The sequence below is a fragment of the Vitis riparia genome, chromosome 14 (assembly GCF_004353265.1).
Source record: "Vitis riparia cultivar Riparia Gloire de Montpellier isolate 1030 chromosome 14, EGFV_Vit.rip_1.0, whole genome shotgun sequence".
NCBI lineage: Eukaryota > Viridiplantae > Streptophyta > Magnoliopsida > Vitales > Vitaceae > Vitis > Vitis riparia.
Window position 1 is genome coordinate 6,265,296 of NC_048444.1, and position 25,893 is coordinate 6,291,188.

A 25,893-nucleotide genomic window follows, 5' to 3' on the forward strand; every position below is an offset into this window, starting at 1 on the left:
ACCCTACATCCTCTATCATCTTTAGCCTCTAGCGGCCTGCCCTTGAGAGAGCCAAAGGACAAACCATAAACTTCTATCTTTTGTTCAGTGAGGAAACCTCCCCCCCACCCCCCCAAAAAAAAGAAAAAGAAAAACATCTCTTCTTGGGCATGCAGAATTTCCCTCCAGTTTGGGTTGATAATTTGCTTTGAAGCATGGAGGGTGGGCACTGTTGGTGACTGTTGAGAGTATTGGGTCCCCCAATTCCATTTCTTTACCTTTTTGTTCCTTTTGGTTTTCACAGAAGATATTGTCTGCCTCGTTCTCTGAATCCCAAGAGATGGCTCACCTTATTGTTTCTTCAATGCTCATGGGAGGAGAAATCATTTGGGGTTCTCTCTAAATCCCTTCTCTCATTCTCTTTGTTATTCAGACATACAGTTTTGTGAAGGAGATTTATATTAGCTGTCTGTCAGTCACAGTTGCATTGAGAATTAAAAGTTTCTGAAGAAGAGGCCTGACTGCAGGTGCTTCTGGCCTGTTATGAGCCGGAAAAGTAATGCCTTACTTGGTTAGTCTTCTTGTTGCAATTACTGATAAATGATAACTGCATTATAGTACCTTCTGATCCTGAATCCCGATCACTCTTCTGGGTCACCTACAATTCTCTATACTTGCTCTTCAAACCTCTGGAAGATGGAGAAAGATAAAGAAAACTGAGAGGACTTAGATTCCTTGTTTTCTTGTGGTATTGAAGACGAGAGAAGCCGGTGGATATGTCTTCAAAGCTTCTACATACCTTGTCAGACGAAAACCCAGATCTGCAGAAGCAGATTGGGTGCATGAATGGAATCTTCCAGCTCTTTGACCGCCACCATTTCCTCGGCGGCCGACGCATCAATGGCCACACCCACAAGAGGCTTCCTCCAGGTATTCCTCCCTCATGCCCATGCTTCCATTTATGTTTCCGCAATTTCTCCGGTAATGCATATCCTTGAATTATTTTTTAGAACTGAATTTTCCCTGATCAAAGCTGCTGAGATGCTCCAAATATTTCACTTTCTCAAAAAGTTACTGTGTTTCCATGATGGGTCTCTTCTCTGCATGTCCTCTGATGGAAGCAGTGGACTGTGTTTCAATATTTATATATAGATATTCACTCTAAATTCCTTTTCAGTAGCAGTTTAGGCTAGTAAGGCTATAAACATTCTCTACGTATTTACGAATTTTTCATGCGGCATGGTATGATAGTTTCTCCAATAATCTGCAATTTAAAGGCTCAGAATCATCAGTTGTTGTCCTTTTTTCTTTTGTTTCTCTCCCTTTCTATTTCATGGTACCTGGTCCTTTCTTGTCAATCACTTCCGTTTAGCTTTTGTTTGCAAGCCTGGGATGTAACCCATGAGTGTTAGTGAGACCGATCCAATTCTTGATATTTTAAGTTCTTGTGTAGGGCAAGGAATGGAGCCAAACAATGCACCACATAAAGCTAAAGTGAGAATCCATTACTACAAATTATTTCAAGTATGTTTGTTAAAATTCCATTATTTTTAACTGTATGTGTCTTAGTTGCAGGAGAAAAATCCTAAGAAATTTGTGAAAGAGAAGCAGAGAATCTCGACTGAATCGTCCAGGACATCCTTTTCATCTTCCTCCTGTTCGTCAACCTTCTCGTCTGTTGATTGTAATAGAACAGCTCAAACAGAACCCTTATCCCTCAGCCACACCGGTTTCCCCAACACCCCTTCGCGAGACTTGCCCATGACCCAGCCAGATGCTTCTCCTCGGTTGGGCAGGCAATCGCTTGATCTCCGAGACATTGTAAAGGACTCAATCTACAGAGAGGCCTGTGGGTTATCAGTTAAAACTGCAAGGAAGAAGGAGGCAGTGAGCCATGCTGTCAAGCACATTGATTCTCCCAGGCCTATGCAGCTGTCCAAGGAGCCAATTAAAGTTCCTGTTCTTGATGAATCACTTAGAACTTTTGGCAAGCTTCGTGGACCACCCAGGAACTCCAATGAAAGAAAGGATGGTTCCCTGGTTTTGACACCAAGGGATGCTCCCCGGTTCTCTTACGATGGAAGGGAATCACGAGACACATTCAAATCCGCTATAAAGCTCAAAGACTTCCCGAGGCTATCACTGGACAGTAGAGAGAGTTCCATGAGGGGTTCTGCCTCTGAACTAAAATCAAATTATCTGTTGAGGGATTTGCAGAAGGGAAATGGTAACTCCAGCAAAATGCTGAGCCCACAGCAAGAACCAGGAAGCAATAAAAGGCCATCTAGCGTTGTAGCAAAGTTGATGGGGCTAGATGCTTTCCCAGATTCTTCTATGTCAATCAATGATGGCCAGATGGAAGCCTGCCCAGATGGAGACACTAACCCCTTCTCAAGATCATCAAAAGCAGCTGGAGAAAGCAAGCAGCATCGAATTTCTGGATCCCCAAGGAATTCCCACAAGGACCCGGTTTCACCTCGGTTGAGAAATGCTGGTTCAGTTATGAAGCCCACCTCAACTTCAAGGTTTCCCATAGAACCAGCTCCATGGAAGCAACTGGATGGAAGTCAAGGCCCTCAAAAACCAACCTTCAAGCATCGAGAAGCTGCCACAAAGACCCTGAATTCCACCCCTTCAATCTATGGTGAAATTGAGAAAAGATTGACTGAACTCGAGTTCAAAAAATCTGGTAAGGATCTCAGAGCTCTTAAACGAATACTTGAAGCAATGCAGAAGACTAAAGAGACGATAGAGGCCAAAAAAGATCATAATTCAAATTCTGTGTCTCAAACAAGCAACAGTTTGGGTTGCAGCAGTCCTGTTCGGAGTTCAAAAGTAGCAAATTCTCGCAACTTACAAAGTAACAGTCCAATGTCTGCCACAATCAGAGGGACTAGCTCTCCAACTAGCTTTAAATCTCCAATTGTGATCATGAAACCAGCCAAACTTATTGAGAAATCCCATAACCTGGCTTCCTCCGCAATCCCCATTGATGGTTTATCAGGTCTTCCAAGACTCCAAACTGGTGACTTAGTAGGTAGCAGAAAGGATTCAGTTGACAAGCAAACAGCTAAAGATCTGACCCCAAGAAACAAGCATCTTAGAGAGCCTTCAAGCCAACCCTCTCGTTTACTGGATAAGAGCTCCGCTGACAGAAGTTCAAGATTGACAAAGACTTCAAAAGTTCATCAAAAAATTACTGAAGAAAACACAAGCAGCTCAGGAAGGAACTCTGGAGCTGTGAGCCCTAGACTGCAACAGAAGAAGCTCGAGTTGGACAAGCAATCTCGTTCTACAACTCCATCACCGGAGTCCAGCAGGGTCAGGAGGCAATCCAGTAGGCAACTGACAGAACCAAGCTCTCCTGCTAGAAAACTCAGACAAAGAGCTCCCAATTTGCTGCAAAGTGATGACCAATTGAGTGAAATCAGTGGTGACTCTAGAAATTTGAGTTACCAAGGTGATGCAAATTCTATACAATCAGAAAGCAACATTAGCTTGGTCTCACAGATTGATATAGAAGTCACAAGCATTGATAGATCTGGTGGGATAAATAGCATCTCCTTCCAGCATGGTGGCCAGAAGCATAAAGTAGGTTTTCTTTAACTTATTCATCCATATAAAATTATTCTGATTAGCTGGTTAACAGGTTTCATCTCTTCTAAATTTCTCATACAGAATGGAGATGGTACAATGACAAAATTCGCAACAGCTACACAAGAACAACCAAGTCCTGTCTCTGTTCTGGATGCTGCATTCTACAAAGATGACTTGCCATCTCCAGTGAAGAAGATATCAAACGCTTTCAAAGGTTAGGCCATTCTATAGACAAATTTTCCACCTTACACACAATTCACTGAAAACTAGACATAAAAATGAGCTAGGCAAAGACGTAGCAACACACACATCATAGAATAGTAGCTTCAAGTGAGCTATTGCAAGTAATTCATCATACATTGTCATTCCATTTGTTTCTAACTGAAGATTTGCTGGTCAAGGCTTATCAATGGAGTTGATATTCCACAACCAGACCATATCAACTGAGCAGGGAGTAGCTGATATTTTAACCACATCGTTTCAGAACCACTAGGATACAAAACAATGAAAAATAGAAATGGACATATTTCCATAGTAAAAACATGGTACCTAGAGAATTATAAATTACAAGCAATGTTCTAATTTTATTTATATTTTCTTGCAACAGATGATGAAACTCTGAATTATGATGAGATGGAGTGGGCTACAGTGGGCCTAAACCATTTATATGACAGCTCAAGACCAAGCCTAAGCTCTGACATCAATCACAAGAAGTTGGAAAACATAGAAAACTTGGTTCAGAGGATTAGGGAACTAAACTCCACTCACAATGAATTCAGTGTGGATCTCATTGCATCTCTCTGCGACAAGACAAATCCAGATCACAGATACATTTCTGAGATACTGTTAGCATCAGGTCTCCTCAGAGATTGCTCTGGCTTGATGATCACTAAGCTCCACCAATCCAGCCATCCCATCAACCCCAAACTATTTCTTGTCCTGGAACAAAACAGGGATGTTGCCAACATTTTAAATGATAAGTACAGCAGCCAAAACACTGCCCAGTCAAAACTCCAAAGAAAACTCATATTTGATGTAGTCAATGAAATCCTATTTCAGAAATTAGCTTTCACAGGTTCTTCCGAGCCTTGTTTCTTACCAAATAAGATAGTTAGGAGAAGCCAGAATGGACAGGAGCTCCTGAGGGAATTATGTTCAGAGATAGATCAGCTCCAAGGTAACAACTCAGACTGCAGCTTAGAGAACGAAGTCTCATGGGAAGATATCATGCATCGCTCAGCCAACCGGGCAGACTTTCATGGCGAGGTTTCAGGGATAGCATTAGATGTTGAGCGCTTAATCTTTAAAGACTTGATTGGCGAGGTTCTGAATGGCGAGGCAGCTCTATCACGAGCCCGGCCTAGAGGGCATCATTACAGGCAACTGTTTCCTAAGTAATTTGCAGTCTTTCCCTTCTTAATTTCTCTATGTATTTCTTTTCCTTTCTTTTTCTTATTTTTATTTTTTGTGTAAAAGCATAACCACTCATGACAACTGCAGCTCTTTACTAGCCTGCAAAAAAAGCCTAATGTAGATGTCTATAAGATACATGTTCACTACAGTCAATATACATAAGAGTGCTTTTAGCCCTTTTAGCTTCGTGCTCCAATGATTTAACTACCAAATCATTATTTTAGCATGCCAAGCATGACTGATACACAAAACTGCCATTTCAATGTGCTACAAAAGGATTTAAGTTAAAGAAAGTCTCCTTTCAACCCAAAAAGGAGTATATTTCGTTCCAAATGGGCCCTACTTATTTCACACGGTATCCAGCTGTCGGATGACATAGAAATCCATTTTTCATGCCTGGCAGCATGCATACTATTCCAATTTTTCCTCAAAAGCACAAACTAATTGAACATTATAAACACAAACCTAAATCCCATATTATCAAGAATCAGTTATGAATGACTTTTTTTTTTTCAAAAAATAAGAATAAAAAAGGTGTTAACCTGTGAGGGGTTTAAGAATATGGAATGAAAAAACAGCATGTAAACTCCTAATGTCACCAAACATATGTCTAGAATTTCATCAAAGCTGATTCTGGAACCTTGTGTGTTTGAGTGCATGGTGATAATTCTCAACTTCTCCTTCAATCAAACGAAACCTGATAGTGTCTATATTATTAATTAGGAGTTATCCTTCAGATGTAGGACAAACCTAGGATGGTTGCCTACAATCAAATAGATGGACAAGGGTTTTTATTTTTTAGGGTTTAAGGAGAAGAATAAGGAATAAAGTTTATGACAGTAAAATAAAATAAAATAAAATATAAAGAAAGAAGATAAGGAGAAGAAGGGATAGAACCTAAGAGTTGCACTAAGGCATTTTAGGAGTCTCACCTAAAAGAAAATCAATGAAGTCTCACCATTGAAAATTGTGAAATATGCAAGAAAATATAATATTATTAATCATTAATCAATAGTTTGGTTTGCATCAATTAATCTTATTTATAGGCTTCTCTACTAGATCCAAATTCTCCTACAATTCTAATAATTTATTATGACTAATTCTAATTCTCTTATAACCTAATCAGCTACTCCCGATTTGTCTCCAATTAATACTAATCTCAATTTAATTCCAACTAATACTAATGCTCATCCTCATCACCTTCTTTTTCTGATTAACATGTCCATAGTGGGGATTCCTTCTTGAGCATCTGATTACAAAGAAAGCCACCCTCTACGGCATCAGATTATGCAAGATCTCCTTGGAAATCCCCACATAAAAGCCCAACAATGAGACTTTATAGAGAATCCCCACTGTACTGTGCATCAAATTTCATATCCCCCTCCCTTACTGCCTCTCAATAACCTCCAAGAGGCACTCAATATCCACCAACTCCCAATCCTTAAAATCCTGTGATGAATCTGGAACTAAAGTCATTCTCCCTTCTAATCAACTCCAGGTCACCTGCCTCCCCAGCCTCCTCATCCTCCAGAAAACCAAACAGATCCCAAAACTGAAGTTTCTCACCATAAGCATGCACACTTCACAAAATCCTTCCAGGCTGCTTCTATACTTTACAAATAAATCCCAAGTTACAAGAAAATTTCCAGAATTAACCTGAACAATTCAACATTTGAAGCATACTCATTTTCCTTTACATACAGTTCATTTTAATCTTTTGACTTCATTACAAGGTCTTCAATTATTTCTAATACCTTCCCAACTCCAAAGCATTCAAATGCTTAATAAATACATCTCTTTTTCCCCTCAAAATAAAAAACTGCCTGCCCTATACAAAAACTAATATAAAAATAAAGAAGGTTAAAATACCCTTTGCACAAGAGCAGTAGAAACCAGAGGCCTAAATTGCAATTCCTTACCCCAATATCTCAGCGAGACTGCTTTTGGAAGCCGTTTCACAGAATAACTTCAAATGGTCATCAGGTTGAGCAGACAAGAATTTAAGAACCCAAGCAAAATAGCAATCACTTCAAATCCAATAAGGCCAGGAAGCCAGCATGAACATGTTCATAACTGAAGATCACAACTGTTTGGAATGACCTAAAAATCTCCAAATCCCATATTTTGCAAAACAAACAAATGAATAGATGATTAATTAAATAATAAAAACTAAAAATAAAAACATGATTCAAAATTTTCCAATATTATGTTTTGTAAAAGAAAAAAAAAATCCAGTTACGATCAGTATAACAAGGATGAAGCCAAAAATTAAAAATAAAATAGAATAAAATAACCACCAAAATTATAATACAAAATACCCAAGCAAGGAACATCTAGGACCTTCCTTTGAGTAATCCAAAAACCGACCGGAATGAAAAGAGATTTATTCAAGGAAGAAAAAAACAAAAGAAAAATAAAGCGCAGTGTAAAACTACTGCATCTCCCACCTGGAGGATAAGACTTTATTTATTTTTGTTTTTTTTTGGGGGGAACCAAGGAAGATGATGGTAATACTTAACAGAATCATAATCATTGTAGTTATGGTAGTAGCAATGGTGGTGGTCATAGTAAAAAGGCATCAACAAAACAACCTCAAGTAATCGCAGAGGAATTTTGGAAATTTGAAATATTGGAATCCACTCAATGCATCAAAATCTCTCTCTCACCAGAGATTATAAAGAGAGTACCGCAAATAACAAGCTTAGGGAATGAACCACCTTTAATAAGATCAGGAAGAAAGGCATAACAATTCCAGGCAATAAAAATGGAAATTCTGAAATCCACTGAATATGCAGGGCTCATTTATTGCTTATCCATTCATGTCTCTCCCATATTCCTAGCTATCTCCTACCATTATTCAAGATTCCCGCTGCAGTCGTGGGAAAAATTGATAAGTTGCAAATGGATTTTCTTTGGTTAGGGGCTATAGAGACTAAGAGAGACCATCTTACTAGGTGGGATTTATTGTGTAAGCCTAAAGTGAAAGGGGGATTGGGGTTTGGGAAGATTCCTCTAAGCAATCATGCTTTATTAGGGAAATGACTGTGGAGGTTTCTTAGGGAGAGTTCAGCTTTGTGGCATCAGGTTATTCTAAGCATACATGGGACACATACAAATAGATGAGATGCCAACACTATAGTCAAGTAGTCACATTGTTGCTCATGAAAGGCTATTGCACAGGTTTTTCAAGATTTTACTAGGTATGCTCAGTTTGTGGTGGAAGAATAGGAGAGAATCTATTTTTGGGAAAGACTTGTAGTGGGGGGATCAATCTTTGGGTTCTCAATTTCCAAGACTTTTTAGAATAGTCACAGGTAAAAAGCTTCCTATTTCATCAATTCTTGGGTCTACTTATCCTTTCTCTTGAAATTTTAACTTCCATAGTAACATTTCTAATTTTGAAATAAAAGATCTAGAAAGACTTAAGCCCTCTCTTGCTCATTTGCACTTATCCCCGTCCGTTCCAAATGCGAGATCTTAGTCTTTATCTTCTTCAAGTTTATTTTCAATAAAGTCTTCTTTTTAGTCTTGTCCCACCATTCTGATTTAATTCCTTTTTTTCACTATTAATTTTGTTTGGAAATCTCAAGTCCCTTTTAAGGTTAAGTCCTTTGCTTGGTTAGTGGCACATAAAAAGGTAAACACTAATGACATACTACAGTTGAGAAGACCTTACAAAGCCCTCAATCCTAATATCTATAAGTTACGTATGGAGCATGGAGAATTGGTAAATCATCTCTTTTTACATTGTCCTCTAACGTTGGGGCTATGGTACAGATTATTTAGATTGATCAAGATGGATTGAGCTCTCCTAAGGAGTATTTGTGATATGGTGACTATTTCATATAAAGGATTGGGAAGCTCCAGGAGAGGCATAGTATTGTGGCAAATTGCTTGTATCGCTTTAATTTAGGTTTTGTGATGGGAAAGAACAGTTATGATTTTTTAGGACAAGGCAAGACTTTAGAGGTTCTTTGGGATACCGTTCATTTCCTTACTTCTTTTTAAGCCTCTTTCACTATAAATTTTAAGGGTCTTCCCCTTAATGTGGTTCAACTTGATTGGTTAGCAATGTGTAGTTCTAAGGGTGTGAGTTAGTGAGGAGTTACCTTACGGTTTATGGTTTGTGGTATTCCTTTTGTTTAGCTTTTGTTAGTAGGAGGATTCCTCATCCTTCTATTGTACTTCTTAATTCCTAATTCAATATATCACATTGTTGTTTCTCATAAAAATAAATAAATAAATAAATTATTTTTTATTTCCTCTTTACTTTTTCCACTTTAAAACCTTATGTTAGAGTTGACAATAAGCACAACTTGCAACTTCATATTTAATTGTCAAGCTGAAACTGTCTATTGCACAAGAAAGAGGTTCCTGGCCAATGGCCATATTCATGTAACATTTCTCCCAAACCATAAGCACAAGCTGACATTAATTCTCATACAGAAATTGAAACATGTTAATAAATCAGGGCCTATGAAACAAATCTGAAGAGAGCATCTTCCAGTTTCAGTTGACTAGAAGGCAGAAAAAATAAGGTTCTTGTAGACATTTTTCCAGCTAGAACTCTTTTATGGGATCATGTATATATTACACAAGGTGATGCCTCACAGTCTAAACCAACAGAACCACAATATGACTCTGCACAACCACCAAAAGTGAACTGGAAAAGGAAAAAAGGGGGAAAAAAGAACCAAACACCAGCAGAATAAAAACCTGAGCAATATCCACATAGATTAATATTCTAATCTAATTTTCTGCAACTGCATAGAGAATTTATCACATATAAAAGAATTTATATGGAACTATGGAAGATAATGGCCCTTAGAAGGGAACCAACAAGTTACTTCAAATTGGTATGCCAGAGGAAACAATTTAACATGTTTTTTTCCCCTTGTCTTTTTTTAAAGAAGCAATTATGTATAGCCAAGAGGTGATCTCTTTTTCAGTCTCCCAATCATTGCTGGTGATCCAAGCAAGAGATGAAATACTCTCTCAAAATAAGATATCTTCAAATTTCACTATTTTCAACTCATAATTCACCAAATTTATAATCCATTTATAACAAAAATGTAGGAAAAAGATGATAGTTTATCTATTGTAACATATCTTTTATCATGATAATCAAACTTGAGAACAATGGGAAACATAAATATTTTTTTTTTTCGATAAATAAACACATATATTAGCAAAAGGCAAAACGCCGCAAAGCATACAGGGAGTATACAGGGCGACGAAGGCCTCTCAACAAAAGACAAAAAACCCACCGACCCTTAATTGGAGGCTAACCACTCCAAGAAGCCTATAAGGGAGTGAGGCTCCGCACCGCTATACAATTTAGCCCACCCCCACACATTACAAATAAAAGAATTCTTAACTTTCTGAATAGCTAACTCCCCCCCCTTGAAAGCTAATCTATTCCTCTCCTTCCAAACCGTCCAAAAAATAAATAACGGAATGGATCTCCATATTTTCTCCTCTTTTTACCCACAAACGAACCCTTCTAGCTAAGAACCACCTCCTTTACAGATTTTGGAAAGACCCACTGGGCACCAAACAAACTCAGAACAATCCCCCACAACACTCTAGCCATTGTACAATGAATAAGAAGATGATTTACATTTTCCTCATCACTACCACATAAAAAGCAACGATTAGGAAGTTGTCATCCTCTCTTTTGAAGCCTATCAAGGGTAAGAACCCTCCCCCAAGTAGCTTCCCACGCAAAGAACGCTAGCTTAGAAGGAACATTCTCCACCCAAATGCCCTTTTTAGGAAACGTGGATACACTAGGGCTGATCGGCAAACCATACGCTTCCTTAACGCCAAACTTCCCCTTTTTTCCTCCCTTCCACAATGCCGAGTCTTCCTCCAATGTAATTTTTTGACTCCTTAAGATTTGGAGTAATTCACCTACCATGTTCAGCTCCCAATCATTGAAGCCCCTAATGAACCTTAGATTCCACCCTCCTTGACCAGAATTCTGGTCCCACATATCCCCCACTGTGGCGTTCCTTTGGGCAGCCGCAGTGAAGAGTTGAGGGAACCTCCGAGACAGCTTCACATCCCCACACCAAGGGTCCTCCCAAAACCTAATTCTGGTGCCTTTTCCCACCTTAAAAGTCATATTATCCCAGCACCAATCGGCTTCTTTCAAGATCTCCTTCCAAACCCCAACACCAAACGCCCCATTTGCCTTTTTAGTCCTCCACCCAAATTCCTCTTGCCCATATTTTGCCACAAGAACTCATTTCCACATCTCATCCTTGGCCCAAGCAAATCTCACACCCATTTTCCAAGCAAAGCTTTGTTCAAGGGGGCTAACTTCCTCAAACCAAGCCCCCCCTCCTCCTTACCCACGCACACCCTCTCCCAATTGACTAGGTGGGCTTTTCTTTCCGTACTTCCCCCTCCCCACAAGAAATCTCTTTGCAACTTTTCTAGCCTTCTTACCACTGTCCTAGGCATACGGAAAAGGGACAATTGATAAAGCGGCATGCTAGCCAAAGTGCTCTTTATGAGGGTGATTCTACCGCCCTTGGAGATGCATTGCCGTTTCCAAAGGGCCAATTTCCACCTCATCCTTTCCTCCACCCCATCCCACACACAAGAGGCTTTATTAGGCGCACCCAAGGGCAACCCCAGGTAAGTTGATGGCAGCTGCCCTACCTTGCAACCCAACTCCACAGCCATCTCAAGGATCCCTTCCACCTCCCCTACTGGAATAATTTCGCTTTTAGCCAGATTTATTCTCAGCCCTGAGACGGCTTCAAACCAACATAGAATCCAGCTCAAATACGTCATGTTATCTTTCCTAGCCTCACAGAAAACTTTTGCGTCATCCGCAAAGAGGAGATGAGAAATGTTAACAGCCTGCCCCCTGCCTCTCCAAATTCTGCACCCAGATATGCAGCCCCCTTCCACAGCCCTTCGAATAAGGGCACTCAGCACCTCCATTCCCATGACAAACAGATAAGGGGATATCGGGTCACCTTGCCGTAGCCCCTCTTTGAGCTAGAAAAAAACCCAGCTAGCTCTCCATTGACCAAAACTGAGAATTTAGAAGTTGAGATGCAGCTCCATATCCAATCCCTTCACTTAGCCCCAAACCCCATTTTTTACATAACCCTCATCAAGAACTACCTATTAACACTGTCATACGCCTTTTCAATATCTAATTTGCAGATCAAGCCTTTCTCTCCTCTTTTTTGCCATGAGTCGATCACCTCGTTTGCAATTAGAGATGCATCCAAAATCTGCCTTCCTATGACGAAAGCATTCTGATCTGAGGAGACCACTCTACCAATCACGTTTTTAATCCTATTGGCCAGCACCTTGGCCAAGAGTTTATACAACCCGCCCAGGAGACTGATAGGCCTGAAATCCCCCAGCTCCTCCGCCCCTCCTCTTTTTGGAATAAGAACCAGAAACGTGTTATTGAGGCTCTTGAGAAAGGCGTTCTGCTCATGGAATTCCTTGAACATCTCTAACACCTCCTCCTTCACAAACTCCCAGTAGAATTGCCAAAAGGCCACCGTGAAGCTATCCGGGCCTGGAGCCTTGTCCCCCCTCATGTCCATAAGGGCCGAATGGATCTCCTCCTCCATGAAGGGACGCTCCAAAGTGTCCGCTTCTTGCTGGCTGATCTGGTTCAAGTTTAACCCCCCTATATATAATTGATGTAGATATTTTGCCTAAAAAAAAATTATAAAATTTGGTCCAAATCCACAAAGTTCAAGGGTAGCAGCATTAGCCATGGATGGCTGAGAGAGGAGAACACAATGGTCACAAACCTTTTCTTCTAAAGTTATAGGTCCAATAATCCTTAGCACAACTTTACACCATATGCTTGAAAGGCATGTAAGGCTGATGTCGTGAAGTTCGTGGAAACCCAAAATATGGGAAACAAAAAATATTGGTTGTACTAAAACTTGAAGTTACACCAGAACATGCTTTTCACTGTAAATTTTTTACCATTTAGTCAACAGTTCAACATCTTTGTTTTGATAAACTACACAAATTATGAGAGTTATTGGTTCAATAATTGAATGCACAGCAAAGGAACATCCCTACCAGCTACTCCCAATGTTGAGGTTCCTAGGCCTAGAATAATATGCTTAGGACTAGAGAATTAATTTTTTGAAGGCATCTAAAGGTCTATAGAAATTGGCAAGAACCTTTCTCTGGGTGGATAAATGGGAATTGGACGAAGCAAATTTTTGAAATTGTTTTTTTTTTATATAGATAAACGCACAGAAATATATTAAAAATGGGCAAGAAAGGCAACCCAGAGTATACAGGGAGTATACAAACATCACCTACAAAAAACCGGAAACAAAAAAGACAAACCCTTACCAGCCCTCAACAAGAACCCAACCAATCCACAAAATTAAACAAAGAAAAGGGACCTTCAACTATGGAAGCATTAGCCCAAAGTAAGAGATTACAAATGAAGGAATTTTTCAACCTTTGAAGAGATAGGACCTCATTATCAAAAACTATCCTATTTCTTTCCTTCCATACCATCCAAAATAAGCAAAGAGGAGCTGCCCGCCAAACCTTACTATGCTTCTTATCCTTAAAGGGAGCATGCCAACCTAAAAGAGTGTCTCTAACCGATAACGGGAGGACCCAATTAACACCAAATAGGGAGAACAAGAGGTCCCACAAAACCTTCGCCTTAGAACAGTGAATAAGGATGTGATTTATCGTCTCTTCTTCATCACAACACAAGGAGCACCTGTTAGCTAAATTCCAGCCCCTCCTCTTTAGTTGGTCTTGAGTGAGCACCTTCCCCCAAGAAGCTTCCCAAGCAAAGAAGCCCACCTTGGAAGGAACAAACATACTCCAAATAATTCTCCATGGAAACGTGACTGCACTGCTATGGTCCAGAAAATTGAAACAGGATTTTACAGAGAAAATCCCATCTTTCGTCTCATTCCACACCATCCTATCCTCCAAACCAGCATTCAGCCTCTTTCCTTGAATGATCAGAAGGAGTCTCTCCACCTCCTCCACCTCCCAATCATTGAAAGGTCTAAGGAAGCGGGGGTTCCACCCACCCACTTCCCCCGTTGAATCCCAACAGTCCGCAACCCTCGCGTCTTTAGAAACCGCTAAATCAAACAAAGAGGGATAGGCCTCACAAAGAGGAGTGTTCCCGCACCAAGTATCTTTCCAAAACCTCACCCTTTTACCATCCCCCACCGAAAAAGAAACATTATTAAGCATCAACAGCCCTTCCTTGTTGATTTCTTTCCAGAGCCCCACCCCAAATCCCTCCCTACTCCCGCAAGTGCTCCAACCTCCTCTATCAACCCAAACTTCGTGCCAATTATAAGCTTCCAATAGGAATCCCTTTCAACCGCAAACCGCCAACTCCATTTGCATAGAAGGGCCCTATTAAGAATAGAGAGGTCTCTAATCCCCAACCCACCCTTCTTCTTATGAGAACAAACAATACCCCATTTTATTAGGTGGATCTTCTTCTCCATCGCTCCCCCTCCCCAAAGGAAATCCCTTTGAATCTTCTCAAGTCTTAATTTAACCACTCTTGGTATACGCATTAAGGACATGAGGTAGGTTGGCATACTCGCCAAAGTGCTCCGAATGAGAGTGATTCTTCCACCCTTGGAAATGAATTGCCTCTTCCATAAGGCAAGTCTCTTGCGCATCCTCTCTTCCTTGCTGATTCCATAAGTGCGCCCCTTTTTGATAGGCAATAAAAAGGAATGCATTAAAAAGGCCTTGGAAAAAGGCACAAATGGTACACATGATTGTATATAACAAGTGTCAAAGGGCAAAAAAGGAAAGAGAACAAATAACAACCTTCCTCTCCTTACAATGAGCACAACCAATCAACAAAACCTATCATGGACAAAGAATGATTCACTATATCAGCTGCTCTTCATCCCATTTGCACATATAACATCTATTTGGCATGTTCCATCCCCTATTTTTGAGCAGGTCAGTCATCAGAATTTTTTCCCAAATGGTTTCCCAAACAAAAAACCTATCTTTGTAGGTACCCAAGGGTTCCAAACAATGCTGGCCAGAAAATGCCCCTTTTACCCCCTGCCAAGGAAGGATAGAGAGATTTAATTGAAGGATTTCAATCCTATCTTCTTAGTCCTGCAGCTTGTTTTGTCTCTTTTTGGAGGTTTCCTTCTCTTGATCAGATTGTACATTACCAAAGGATGGCTGGTCCTTCTTGATTTTTTTCCATATTAATTGAAATGAAATGGTTGTTTCTCATCAAAGCAAATAATAGTCGTAGTAATAATTTTTTTTCATAGGTAGAGATCAAATGCATTAACAACGCCTAACAAAAGGGCACACTAAAGCATACACTGTGTATGCTAAGGATTCCTCCTATCAAAATTGGATAATAGGAGCTTAACAAAAGGGCACACAAAAGAAGAAGAAGGATTCCTCCTATCAAAATTTAATAACAGGAACTATAAGAATCATCATTAATTATAACAAGGGAAGACAAACGTCTCCTATTTGAACCAATACAAATTATCCAATTATATTTCTTTGAGCTCTAAGGCTTAGGAAGATAAATGTTCCCAGAAAATATTTAAGAAATAGAGGTATTGCAATTGAAGGAAATCCAACTTTAGTGTAGATTGTTTGCTAGAAAAGTATGATATACCATGGAAAATGAGGAATACAATTAAAGACCGCAAAAAATTTTCAGGAAAATAATTTGAGGATCAATGTTAACCATATTTATAAAAGAAGGTAATTTTTTTTTTCCTTTTTTGATAGGTAAAGAGAAAATGTGTATTGAAAAAAGAAACATCCCGAAATACATAAGGAGTATACAAAGGGCACTGACAACACCACCAAAAAAGGAAAAGAGTAACAAAAAACAACACCCTTCAACGAGCCCCTAACCAATCCACAAAATCTACAATAAAGGAAGAGCCCAAAACCATAAACAATTTGGACCACGTCCAAAGATTACAAAGAAAAGCAAGTTTAATTCCTTGATCAAACAACTCTTTATTATCGAACGCCCTATTGTTCCTTTTTTTCTAGATCGTCCAAAACCGACACAAAGAGCAGGCCACCAAAACTTTTTCCTTTTCCTACCCACAAAGGACCCATGCCAACTTGAGAGCAACTCTCTCATTGAAAAGGGCAGCACCCAAGAGACACCAAACAAAGAAAACATGAAGATACCAAGTAACCCGAGTCTTGTCACAACGGATGAGAATGTGATCAGCCAACTCTTCCTCTTTATGACAGAAAATATTTGTTTGCCACTGACCACCCTCTCCTCTTTAAATGATCCAATGTTAAGACTTTATCCCAAGTAGCCTCCCATGCAAAAAAGCTTACCTTAGGCAGCACCCAAGAATTCCAAATGACTGCAATTAGGAAATTCGAAGGACCTCCTGGCTCTAAAACTTTGTACAGAGCTTTTTAATAGAAAATTTTCACTCTTCTCCCCTGCCCACACCAATCTATCCTCTTCATCACTACTCACCCTCCACCTTTGCAATCTCAGGAGAAACTTTTGACCAAATCCACCTCCCAATCATTAAGCCTCCTAAAGAAGCAGGGAGCCCAACAACCCCTATCAAAAGAAGGGCTCCAGACATCCGCCACCCAAGCCTCTTTGGAAATAGTTAAAGCAAATAAAGAAGGGAAAGAAGACCTTAGCGGTTCGTCTCCACACCACTTGTCTAACCAAAATTTCACCCTCCTTTCATTACCCACAGAGAAAGCCACTCTACTTCCCAAAATGTCTCATTCCTTCCTTATGGCTTTCCAAAGGCCAACCCTATACCCACCTCTCACTTTGCGGTATTTCCACCCACCATCCTCTTCCTTGTATTTCCGCCGATGATTTTTTGCTAAAAAGCCCCCATCCACCACATAACACCATCCACCGTATAATGAAGTGATTATATGACAAATACAAGATATTAGATGAAAAGAGTAATTGTTTGAGTTAAATATTTTCTTAAGAGTTCTTTTGAGTTGATGACATGATCAAGATATATTATTTTATACGATATCCCTTTTTGCCAATCATCGTAAATAATTTTTTTTTTTTTTTGAGTTATTCTAGATAATACCATGCCTATTCTACTTTTATTTCACTAAAAAGATTTAAAAGCAATAACCAATGTTTGCACAAGTTCAACCCTAACAAGTTGTGTTTAGACTCGTGGGCAAAGGTCACCCAGGTTTTTTTTTTTGGTAGAGGCCACACTCACCCCCAGCCAAAAGAGATCATTCCTTGATCCATTAAAGGCCTTGTTGCTTTTAATGGGTTGATATACCCTCTCTCCTTCCCAATGGACCTTACTCCCTCTATTAAATCCCTTTGGATTCTAGGAAAACATTTTTTGTCCACAATGGGACCTTTGAAAGATGGAGGCAAACTTCTCGCTCAAAGGCTAAGATTGCTTGGAACCATAGTTTTAAAAGGTGCAATGCACACTTAAGGCATAAGGCGTGTATCTAAGCAAAGTGAAACATGACCTAGGATGCATATCAAATTTATAAAATATGATTCAAAATTTAATCCAATCAATAAAAGTTGTAAGATTTCAAAATTTTAAAATAAGCATTCAACAAAAAAGTAATGAGATTATATAAATTTCAATATAAAATTAGAAATTTCATGAACAAAGGAATACTTTTTATTTCAATACTCCTTTACTTATAAAAAAATGAACAAAAGAATTTAAAACAGAGAAGTAAAGTAGAAGAAGTGCACCTATCCAACAAGCCCCATGCCTTGGCAAGCTAGGCGCTATAACTAGGGAGTAGTTGCACATTAAGCCTAGGTGTGCTTTAAGCGCACCTTTTAAAACTATACTTGGGATTGGCCTTCAAGTGACTATCAAGGAATGAAACATTAGAGAGGAAAAGTCAATGCCCTGAGCCTTTGGAAGATTGAAAGCAGATGGACCAACCTCTAAATACAACAAAGGTTGGCATAGCTCATAGCTTAGGCCCTTTCCTACTTTGGATCCATGCTTTCTTCTCCTCAAAAATTAGTTTTAGCTTGGTTCATGATTTGATTTTAGCCCATTGAATCACTTGGGCTCCCCTTGTCAAAATGGGTTTGTTGTTGAGACAATGGGCCTAGAGTCTACTACACAATTTGGGCTCCCCTTTTCAAAATGGGCTTCTTGTTGAGACAATTGCCCTAAAGTCTACTACACGATTTAGGCTCCCACTAGATTGGGCCTTCTCCATTAAAGGAGAACTAGACTTGCTTTCTCTTAAAACATTTTCCTTAGTTAAATGGGCTTTAGAACACAATGGGCTATCCCCCTTTGTTAGGCCTCTCTTCCCCTCAGAATGGGGTATCCTCCCTTTTTAGACTCTGTTTGGCCTTGTATTTGAATTTGAAATTGAAAAGAGAGAAGATGAAGCACAGTTATTTCCTATCTTCTCCCTAGTGCTAACATGTGTCCCTAATCTCTAGGAAATGTGTCCATGTTTTTCCCTTCAACTTCCGAATGAAACCCAAAGACCTCTTCTACTCCCATGCGTTCTTCAATTGTTCCAACCACCAATCAATTTCATCTCTTTCAAAGGCTAGAGAGAAAACAACACCACGACTCCTTTCAATGATAGAAATCCAATTACCCCCATGGATGGCTTCAAACTCAACCTCAAAATCTTCAATATCCAGATTTGTACACAAGGAGGCTGCAAGAAGAAATCCAAAGAAAACGGAATTTGAAATGGCAACTAACAGCCCTGTGCTCTTACAGCATACAGTCTCAAAACTCTATATACTCACAACTCTGATTCTATCATTTTTCCTCTCCCCATTAAGAGACCTCGGACCTTAGAGAAGTCTTGCATCCTTTCCTCAAAACCTCTCTCTCTTTTCCTCTAGAAGAAAGAGTTGCTCACTTGTTCTCCACCAGAAACTAACTTGGAATTCTAAACTTCCCTAGAAAGTTAAAGCTTTTACATGGTTAATGGATAAAAAAAAAAGTACCAATTCTTTTCTTTAGACTGAGAATTCTACAATGCAACTAAACCTGACAGATGCATTCTTTGTAAGAAGGGTGAGGAGTAGTTGATGACATCATTCTTTATTGTCCAAAGTGCATTTGAATTGTGGTAGCACATTTTCTCTTTGGCTAGGATTCAGTGGGTGGCCTCCAAAGTGTTGCCAGACATGTTGACCATCTAGTGAACTGTTAGACTGAAAGGACCCCTAGAATCATCTATGAGAAACAAAACTCTATCGAAGTATTGATAACCAGAATCCTTTTCTTGTTCTTCCTTCAGGCAAAGAATCTGCTGGTTATTCCTTTAGGATCTCTTTGGACTGGAGACCCGGCTGCTCCCCTATCAAAAGCGTGGTCCCATTGGCCAGCAGAACAAGTATTTGGCATAGGGGTGTCTTGGTAAAAATGTAAGGTTGCATAAGAGCTTATAAATTGTCTTTCTATTTTTTGATAGGCAAATAAGAGTATTATTAACAGTGTATTCAAAAGAAGGTGCACCAAAGTACACAAGTAACCATTTCCATCTATCTATAAAATCTCTCTATTTTCTATCAAAGAAAACCCTCTCCAAACTCTTCATCTAGTCATGGAACAAGTCAACAAAAAGTTCCCCTTCTAAGGTCACTTTCCCACAATTATTAAAAAGGCGTGCTTTAGGTACCTAGGCTCAAGGCACAACCACTCCCCCTGGCCATAGAGCCTAGCCTGGCAAGGCATACATGTTGTCAAAAAAAAAATGGAGGTGTTAATAAGATGGCTTGTTGATGACGTTGTTGAACTCAATCCAAAGAGTTCATATTATGAACTTTAAAAGAGATTGGACTTCCTTGTGCAGCACTCAATGGTTGGATATATTATCAGCGAAGCAACTTCTTTCTATGGAGTTCTCAAGTTTTTGTGTTATGCAGTTTCTTGTCATCTTTCAAAATAGTGAAAAAGAAGAACATTATCCAAACTTTTGTCATCAGCATGAAGAAATATATCGAGAAACATTAAAAGGGGCATAACCTACATACACAGGATATATCCAGTCAACAGATGAAGAGAAAAAAGACAAAAAGCAAAAACTAAGTAAAAAATGAAACATATACAGTAAACCAACCAAACCATCCCACCACATCCACACAGACCTGCACACATCATTCATCAATAAGTCCAGAAAAAAGAAACCCAATACCCCTCCCTATAGTATCCACTGACCAAAACTTTTTAGGACAATTCCCTCAAGCATGGGAATAATGTTATTGTGGAATTCCTAGGCAAGATAATTAATGAAATGTTGGCATGGTGCATGGCAATAATAAGTGCTATAAAGTAATCTAGCTCTTCATTGTCAATGAAATGGTGTCATCATACTGCAGGTAGATTCACTTTTATTGGCATGGTTTACTGATAGAAAATCAAAGCTCACAACAGCTCATCAATATATCTATTTAGCATCTGACATTAAAGAAGAAAGAAAATTTTCAATTAGAAAGAATCATTCATTGGCAAGGTCTATTATGGCAACTGATGCACACATACCTTGAAAACTTGTTAAAGTGGGAACATTCCCCTCCCGCAGTGTGTAATACCCATATGCTGACAACAATTTGCCACACAATTTTAACTACCTTGGAACCAGCTTCTGCTGCCAGTTTTCTAGAAGTATACAAATCCTAAGGACAAAGACCTATTTTACAACTGAGCCAGTTCCTGTGGGTTTTTCATAGACTCCTTCAGAATTTTCTCTGCCCTCCTTTTCTTGTCATCCTTCTCATTATCCTTCCCAAACCAAGAGGTGATCTTCTCAACATCCTTGTTTTGAAAGCTCAAATCCAGGGCTGTGCCTGTGGACTTCTTGCCAATCTCAATCTTAAATTGCACAGCTGGTCTCTGGTTAGAAAGAACTTTTTTCCTCCCCTCTTCAGACTCACATGATCTACTCTTCATTAACTCAATAGCTGGAGCAAACGTCTCTAACACTGAAACATGATTTGCCACAGCATGATTTTCCCCAGCTTGATTTTCCACAACTGCTTCATTAGAAAGCTTAGCTGGAAGAAAAACTGGAGAAACTCCCTTCTCCCCAAAGTGTAGAGGGGCAGAAAGGAATGGGTTAGTTTCAGCTGCTCGTCTTGCCTTGGCAGCATCTCCAGGGTCAATCATGGAAGGTCCTTCCAACCCATTGCAAGCCAACTGCTGCTGCAAATTCAACAAAGACCACTCTGCCTTCTTATGTTGCCGGGCCTGTTCAATGTTACCTGCACAAGGATCTGCCCCCCTCTCATTCAGTACCGGGGAATGAACATAAGTTTGTGGATCAGGAAATGCAGGCAACCAATCGGGAATGTGATCCCCAGGAGGCTCTTCTCCAATTTGCAGAAAACTAGGTGTTTGCTTCCGGTCTCTGATGACTGGGAAATGGGGAACGGAATGAGCAAACGGGATCTCCTCAGCTTCGCTAACATACTGAACAATCTCCCTAACTGTGCCCGATCCTGCAAGACAATGATCGCTATCTGAAGCACCTGAAAACCCCTGCAGCGATGCCAAATCTTCCAAACCCTGAATAATATCGAAAATGTTACACTCTGTCCTACATGCTGAATTAGCATAGGTATGTGCAGTCTTTCCTAACTCCCGAATGTACCGAACCACAACCTCAGAGAGTGTTTCAAGTGCAGACTGCTGAAAACCCTGAAACCCTGCACTCTCACATATTTGAGCTACTGCAATCTTGGCAATTGCTTGGGGAAAATCTCGATCACTTGACTTTCTCTTCGTGCCCCGATCAAACTCTCTTCCACTCTCCCCACCCCCATCGCTCATATTCAACACCTCATATCACTTATCCATCAGCACCACTGTTTCGCAAGAATTCCCCAAGATGCGCATTCTTAATGTACAATTCCCAATAGCAAAAGCCTTGTTCTCTGTTCGTTCCAAAGAAAATGAAGGAAAAAAAATAAATTAAAATTTTGAAACTCAAAAATTTCATCATCCAAAACTTGAGCAAAGCTCAAACTTTTCAGTACAATCATTCGACTTCTTTTTTCACTCTTCGAAAAAAAATATACAAAACGGAAATCAAACCCAAAACCAGTAATCTCTAATCTACTCTCTCTCCCTCGGTAATCTCAGCCACCAAACCCTAGGGTTCAGGCATTCTAATGCGAATCAAACAAAACGAAGAAATGAAATTTTTTCAGGAAGCCGATGGGATGCTTACCACTGAGTTGTAGAGACTAGAGAAATTGTACCAGTTGGTGGGGGCATTGAAAAGTGGAGCTGAGAGAGAAGTGACGGAGTTGGATGAGATTTGAATTGAAGTTCGAAAATTGGAGAGAATAAACCCTAACCAGAAAGTGGAAAGATTGGAGCTGAGCTGAGCTGGTAGAAAAAGGATATGGATCTGATTAGACTTAAAACCCTAGTTAAACCCCGGAATTGGATCCAGGTAGAGAAAGAAAAAGGCCAGAGAGAGATTTGGGGTTTGAATTCGAGAGAAGGGTTGTGTGCCAAATTATAGAGGCCAAGCCCAGCGGCAACAGCCTTCTATTTTTATATGATAACATATGAGTTGTAATAGTCACAGAGGGTTCTATACAAATATCCGTCAAACACACGCCCCATCATTGACACCTGTCCTTGTGTCGCCCACAACTATATAAATAAATAAAATAAATTCATTTTTAATTTTTATTTAAATACTCATGCTAACGCAAATAATATCAAATTTTTTTTTAAAACTTAATACTTATCATTTAATAACTTAAGTTAATTTAAGTTAAATTATATTTAAGTTATTCACTTAAAATTTATTACTTAAATTTTACTTTTAAATTTTAAAGTTATTTGAAAAAATTAATGTAAAATTTATTCTAAATCGTTAAATCGATATATTTATCCTCATAAAGTTGAGTAATAATGGATACGTGGAGTAACAAAAGAGATCATTAAGGTAATTATGGTAAAATGATAAAAGTAATATGTTATTTTAATAATAAGTTAATTATTTTTACTTATTAAAAGTTATTTTTTACTTTAAGTTATATCATTAAGTTATTTTCTCAAACATATTTAATTTACTTAATAATTTAAATTTAAATTATTAAGTCACTTTAAGTTATTAAATTGGTTTACTAAACACTCATTTAGTTACTTACCAATTTAGATAATTTAAATAGTGGGTAGTTTATAATAAGAATATTAAACAAAAAACTAAAGCTTCAATTTGAATATATTTCATTTTTTATTTTTAAAATTAGAAATTTATTAAAAATTATTTTCAAAAATTTTAAAATTTATGGCAATAATTTTTTTTACTACTTAAGCATGGTATTTTATATAAAAATATATTATTATATTTTATTTTTAAAGACAAAAAATAGAAAGTGTGTCATAAGAACACTAATCCAATCATAAAATTATTTCATCACTACTTATTTAAATTTTCAAAACATTTTCTCTTTAAATATGGAACTAATAAATCCGAACCCAAGAATTTGCATTGATGGAATACAAATTTTTAATATCAAGATTTAAGTGATATTTGTTTTTTTCTTTTTAAAAAAAAATTAAATAGATCATAATTTAATTTAAATCTAAAATTTAATAGTCATTTTGTTTTTTAATTAATGTTATAATGTGTTTAAGTTTGACACTAATAAGATTGATTATTGTTAAGTATTAAATTTTGGTTTTGCGCTAAAAAGACATTTGAAAATTAATAATAATGGTATGACTTAAAGTAAAAAATAAATACGGTTAACTTATTTTTAAGTTCATATTTTCATTTTACCTTTTTATTCTCATTTTCTTTAATTACCTTCATGATCTCTTTTAGTACTCGATGACCTTCATTGTTATTCAATCTCCTTCACCTTAATTATAATTTACAATGATAAATTTGTCAATTTGATGATTTAGAATAAATTTTATATTAATTTTATCAAATAATCTTAATACTAAAAGTAAGAATTAAGTAATAAGTTTTAAGTTAATAACTTAAGTATAATTTAACTTAAAGTTAAGTTAAGTTATTAAAAAATAAGTATTAAGTTTAAACTAACAATTTCAAACTTTAATTTATATATATATATAAATTAGTTAGAGTTTTTGATTTAATAAATGTTTAAATAAGTGTGAGTTATATTTTGAAATCTTAAATGGGGATATTTCCTTGAAATTGATAGTAGTTTATTTATTTGGATAGCTAGGTTTTGTAAGAAATTAAATTTAAAAATTTATAATAAATTCATTTATGGTTTTATTTGTTATTTTTGTTTTTTAAATAAGGATTCATAGAAATTTAGAGGCTTTAATTTTATTTTATTTTTTAGGAGTAAATAGGTTATGAGACAGAAAAAAAAAATGGAAGTATGTGATTAAATTTTGATTTTGGAATTTTGTGGATTTACTTTGGATCTATTTCTTATTTTAATTAAATAATTTTTGTGATTTGATTTATTTTTTAAGTGAAAAGTTTTTTGGGCAATACTTGAGGTTGGGTATCATAAAAGTTAAATGTTGAAAATAAAAAATAAAAAACTAGAGAAAATTGATTTTTTTTTTTTTTTTTTTTTTTTTTGTTGATGTAAAATTTAAACCATTTTCAATTTTTGTGTTGCAATTCCACCCTTTCTAGGTTTCCCTCTTTATGATGGTTTAGATAACTCTCCAATCTTTATCTTTATATTTATAGAAGGAAATATTATTTCTACTTAGTCATTTTCATGTTTAATGATATTAGCAAGTTTCATAGAAATGAGAACTTTAACTGAAACAACATCTGATAATTTTCAGACTTTAGGAACCTCAATATCTTCCCATCTAATCTTTTATGGGACAAACACTTCTAATTTTAAAATATTTGTTTGAAATATTTCTTCTACCATTTTGATATGATAATCTGAACGGAATTCAAAAGTTCCTTTATTATAAACTACTTTAGAGGATGTTTTGGGAATCATCCAGATTTGAAGATGGTCTTTTATGTTTGTTCTAGAAACTATTTGTTTGTTTCTAGAAGGTGGTCTTGAAGTTGAAAAAAAACAAAATAAATTAGCTATGGTGGGAGAAGTTAAGAATATCCAAATTTTAAAAGTACAACTCTTTATAGGATTAGACGACGAAAGATTTGAAAGATTGAAATCTATAAAACTATATAAAAAGATATTAAATCACTTGAAAGATTTGAAAGTTTTAAACTATTATTTTTATATTTTATTTACATATTCAATAATTACTTTTTCCTTAATATTTTAATATCCTCTTGTATAAACAAACAAAAAAAAAATCATTATAAAGTAATTATAAATTGACTTCTAATCAAATATTGTTATTTTATTTTAATTTATTCAAATTTCTTAATCAAATATCAATGTCATTGTTTGATATCAATTTATAACAATATGATCACACTAAGATGATTTTTTATTTTAAAAAAAATGAGTTCGTTATCCAATATTATGTTCGCTAAACAGCTTAAAGACAGAAGAACTTTTTAAATTATACTATTATTAACACATTCCAAAAGTTACTATATATCTTATGCAACCAATTTCTACGTAATAATCTTATTTACATCATCTTAAATGATATTATATGTAATATTTGTAAAGGATCAAGATCTATTGATAGAGAAGATCTTATTTCTTAGATGTTAATCATGGTTAACCTCATTAATAATTGCCTGTTGCAATTGATAATAGATAATAGAGTTATGAGATGTCACAATTATCACAATATCGATGAAGGAATAATTTACCGGGATTTATAGTAGATGACATATTTATTAAATCATTGAATTAGTGATGAAAAAGGATGGGCCTTGAGAGTCCTTGAGGCAAGAATAACACCTCTTATTTTTGTATTGCAATTAAATATTATTTATATAAAAATAGTATTTTTGCAACATAATATT

At 37.3% G+C, this 25,893-nt stretch overlaps 2 protein-coding genes across 6 annotated transcripts; one reads left to right on the forward strand and one right to left on the reverse strand.

Moving 5' to 3' along the window:
* Positions 1-5,171, forward strand: LOC117930118 (protein LONGIFOLIA 1-like). 2 transcript variants are annotated; one of them, XM_034850587.1, is made up of 5 exons: positions 1-909; positions 1,433-1,473; positions 1,555-3,570; positions 3,658-3,790; positions 4,184-5,171. In XM_034850587.1, exons 1-5 carry the CDS (start codon positions 756-758, stop codon positions 4,972-4,974), a joined length of 3,135 nt encoding a protein of 1,044 aa, XP_034706478.1. In that variant the 5' UTR covers positions 1-755; the 3' UTR covers positions 4,975-5,171. The 2 variants fall into 2 exon arrangements, with proteins under 2 accessions (XP_034706478.1, XP_034706477.1); XM_034850586.1 differs by having other exon boundaries at positions 2-909; positions 1,549-3,570.
* LOC117930119 (transcription initiation factor TFIID subunit 8-like) lies at positions 2,729-22,493 on the reverse strand. 4 transcript variants are annotated; one of them, XM_034850589.1, is made up of 4 exons: positions 22,198-22,493; positions 20,511-21,901; positions 4,345-4,515; positions 2,729-3,378 (listed from the first exon to the last, which is right to left on the reverse strand). In XM_034850589.1, the coding sequence occupies exon 2, from the start codon at positions 21,795-21,797 to the stop codon at positions 20,664-20,666; it is 1,134 nt and encodes a 377-aa protein (XP_034706480.1). In that variant the 5' UTR covers positions 21,798-21,901; positions 22,198-22,493; the 3' UTR covers positions 2,729-3,378; positions 4,345-4,515; positions 20,511-20,663. The 4 variants fall into 4 exon arrangements, with proteins under 4 accessions (XP_034706480.1, XP_034706479.1, XP_034706481.1 ...); XM_034850588.1 differs by lacking the exon at positions 4,345-4,515 and adding an exon at positions 6,909-7,097; XM_034850590.1 differs by lacking the exon at positions 4,345-4,515.
* Positions 22,494-25,893: the final 3,400 nt, after the last annotated feature.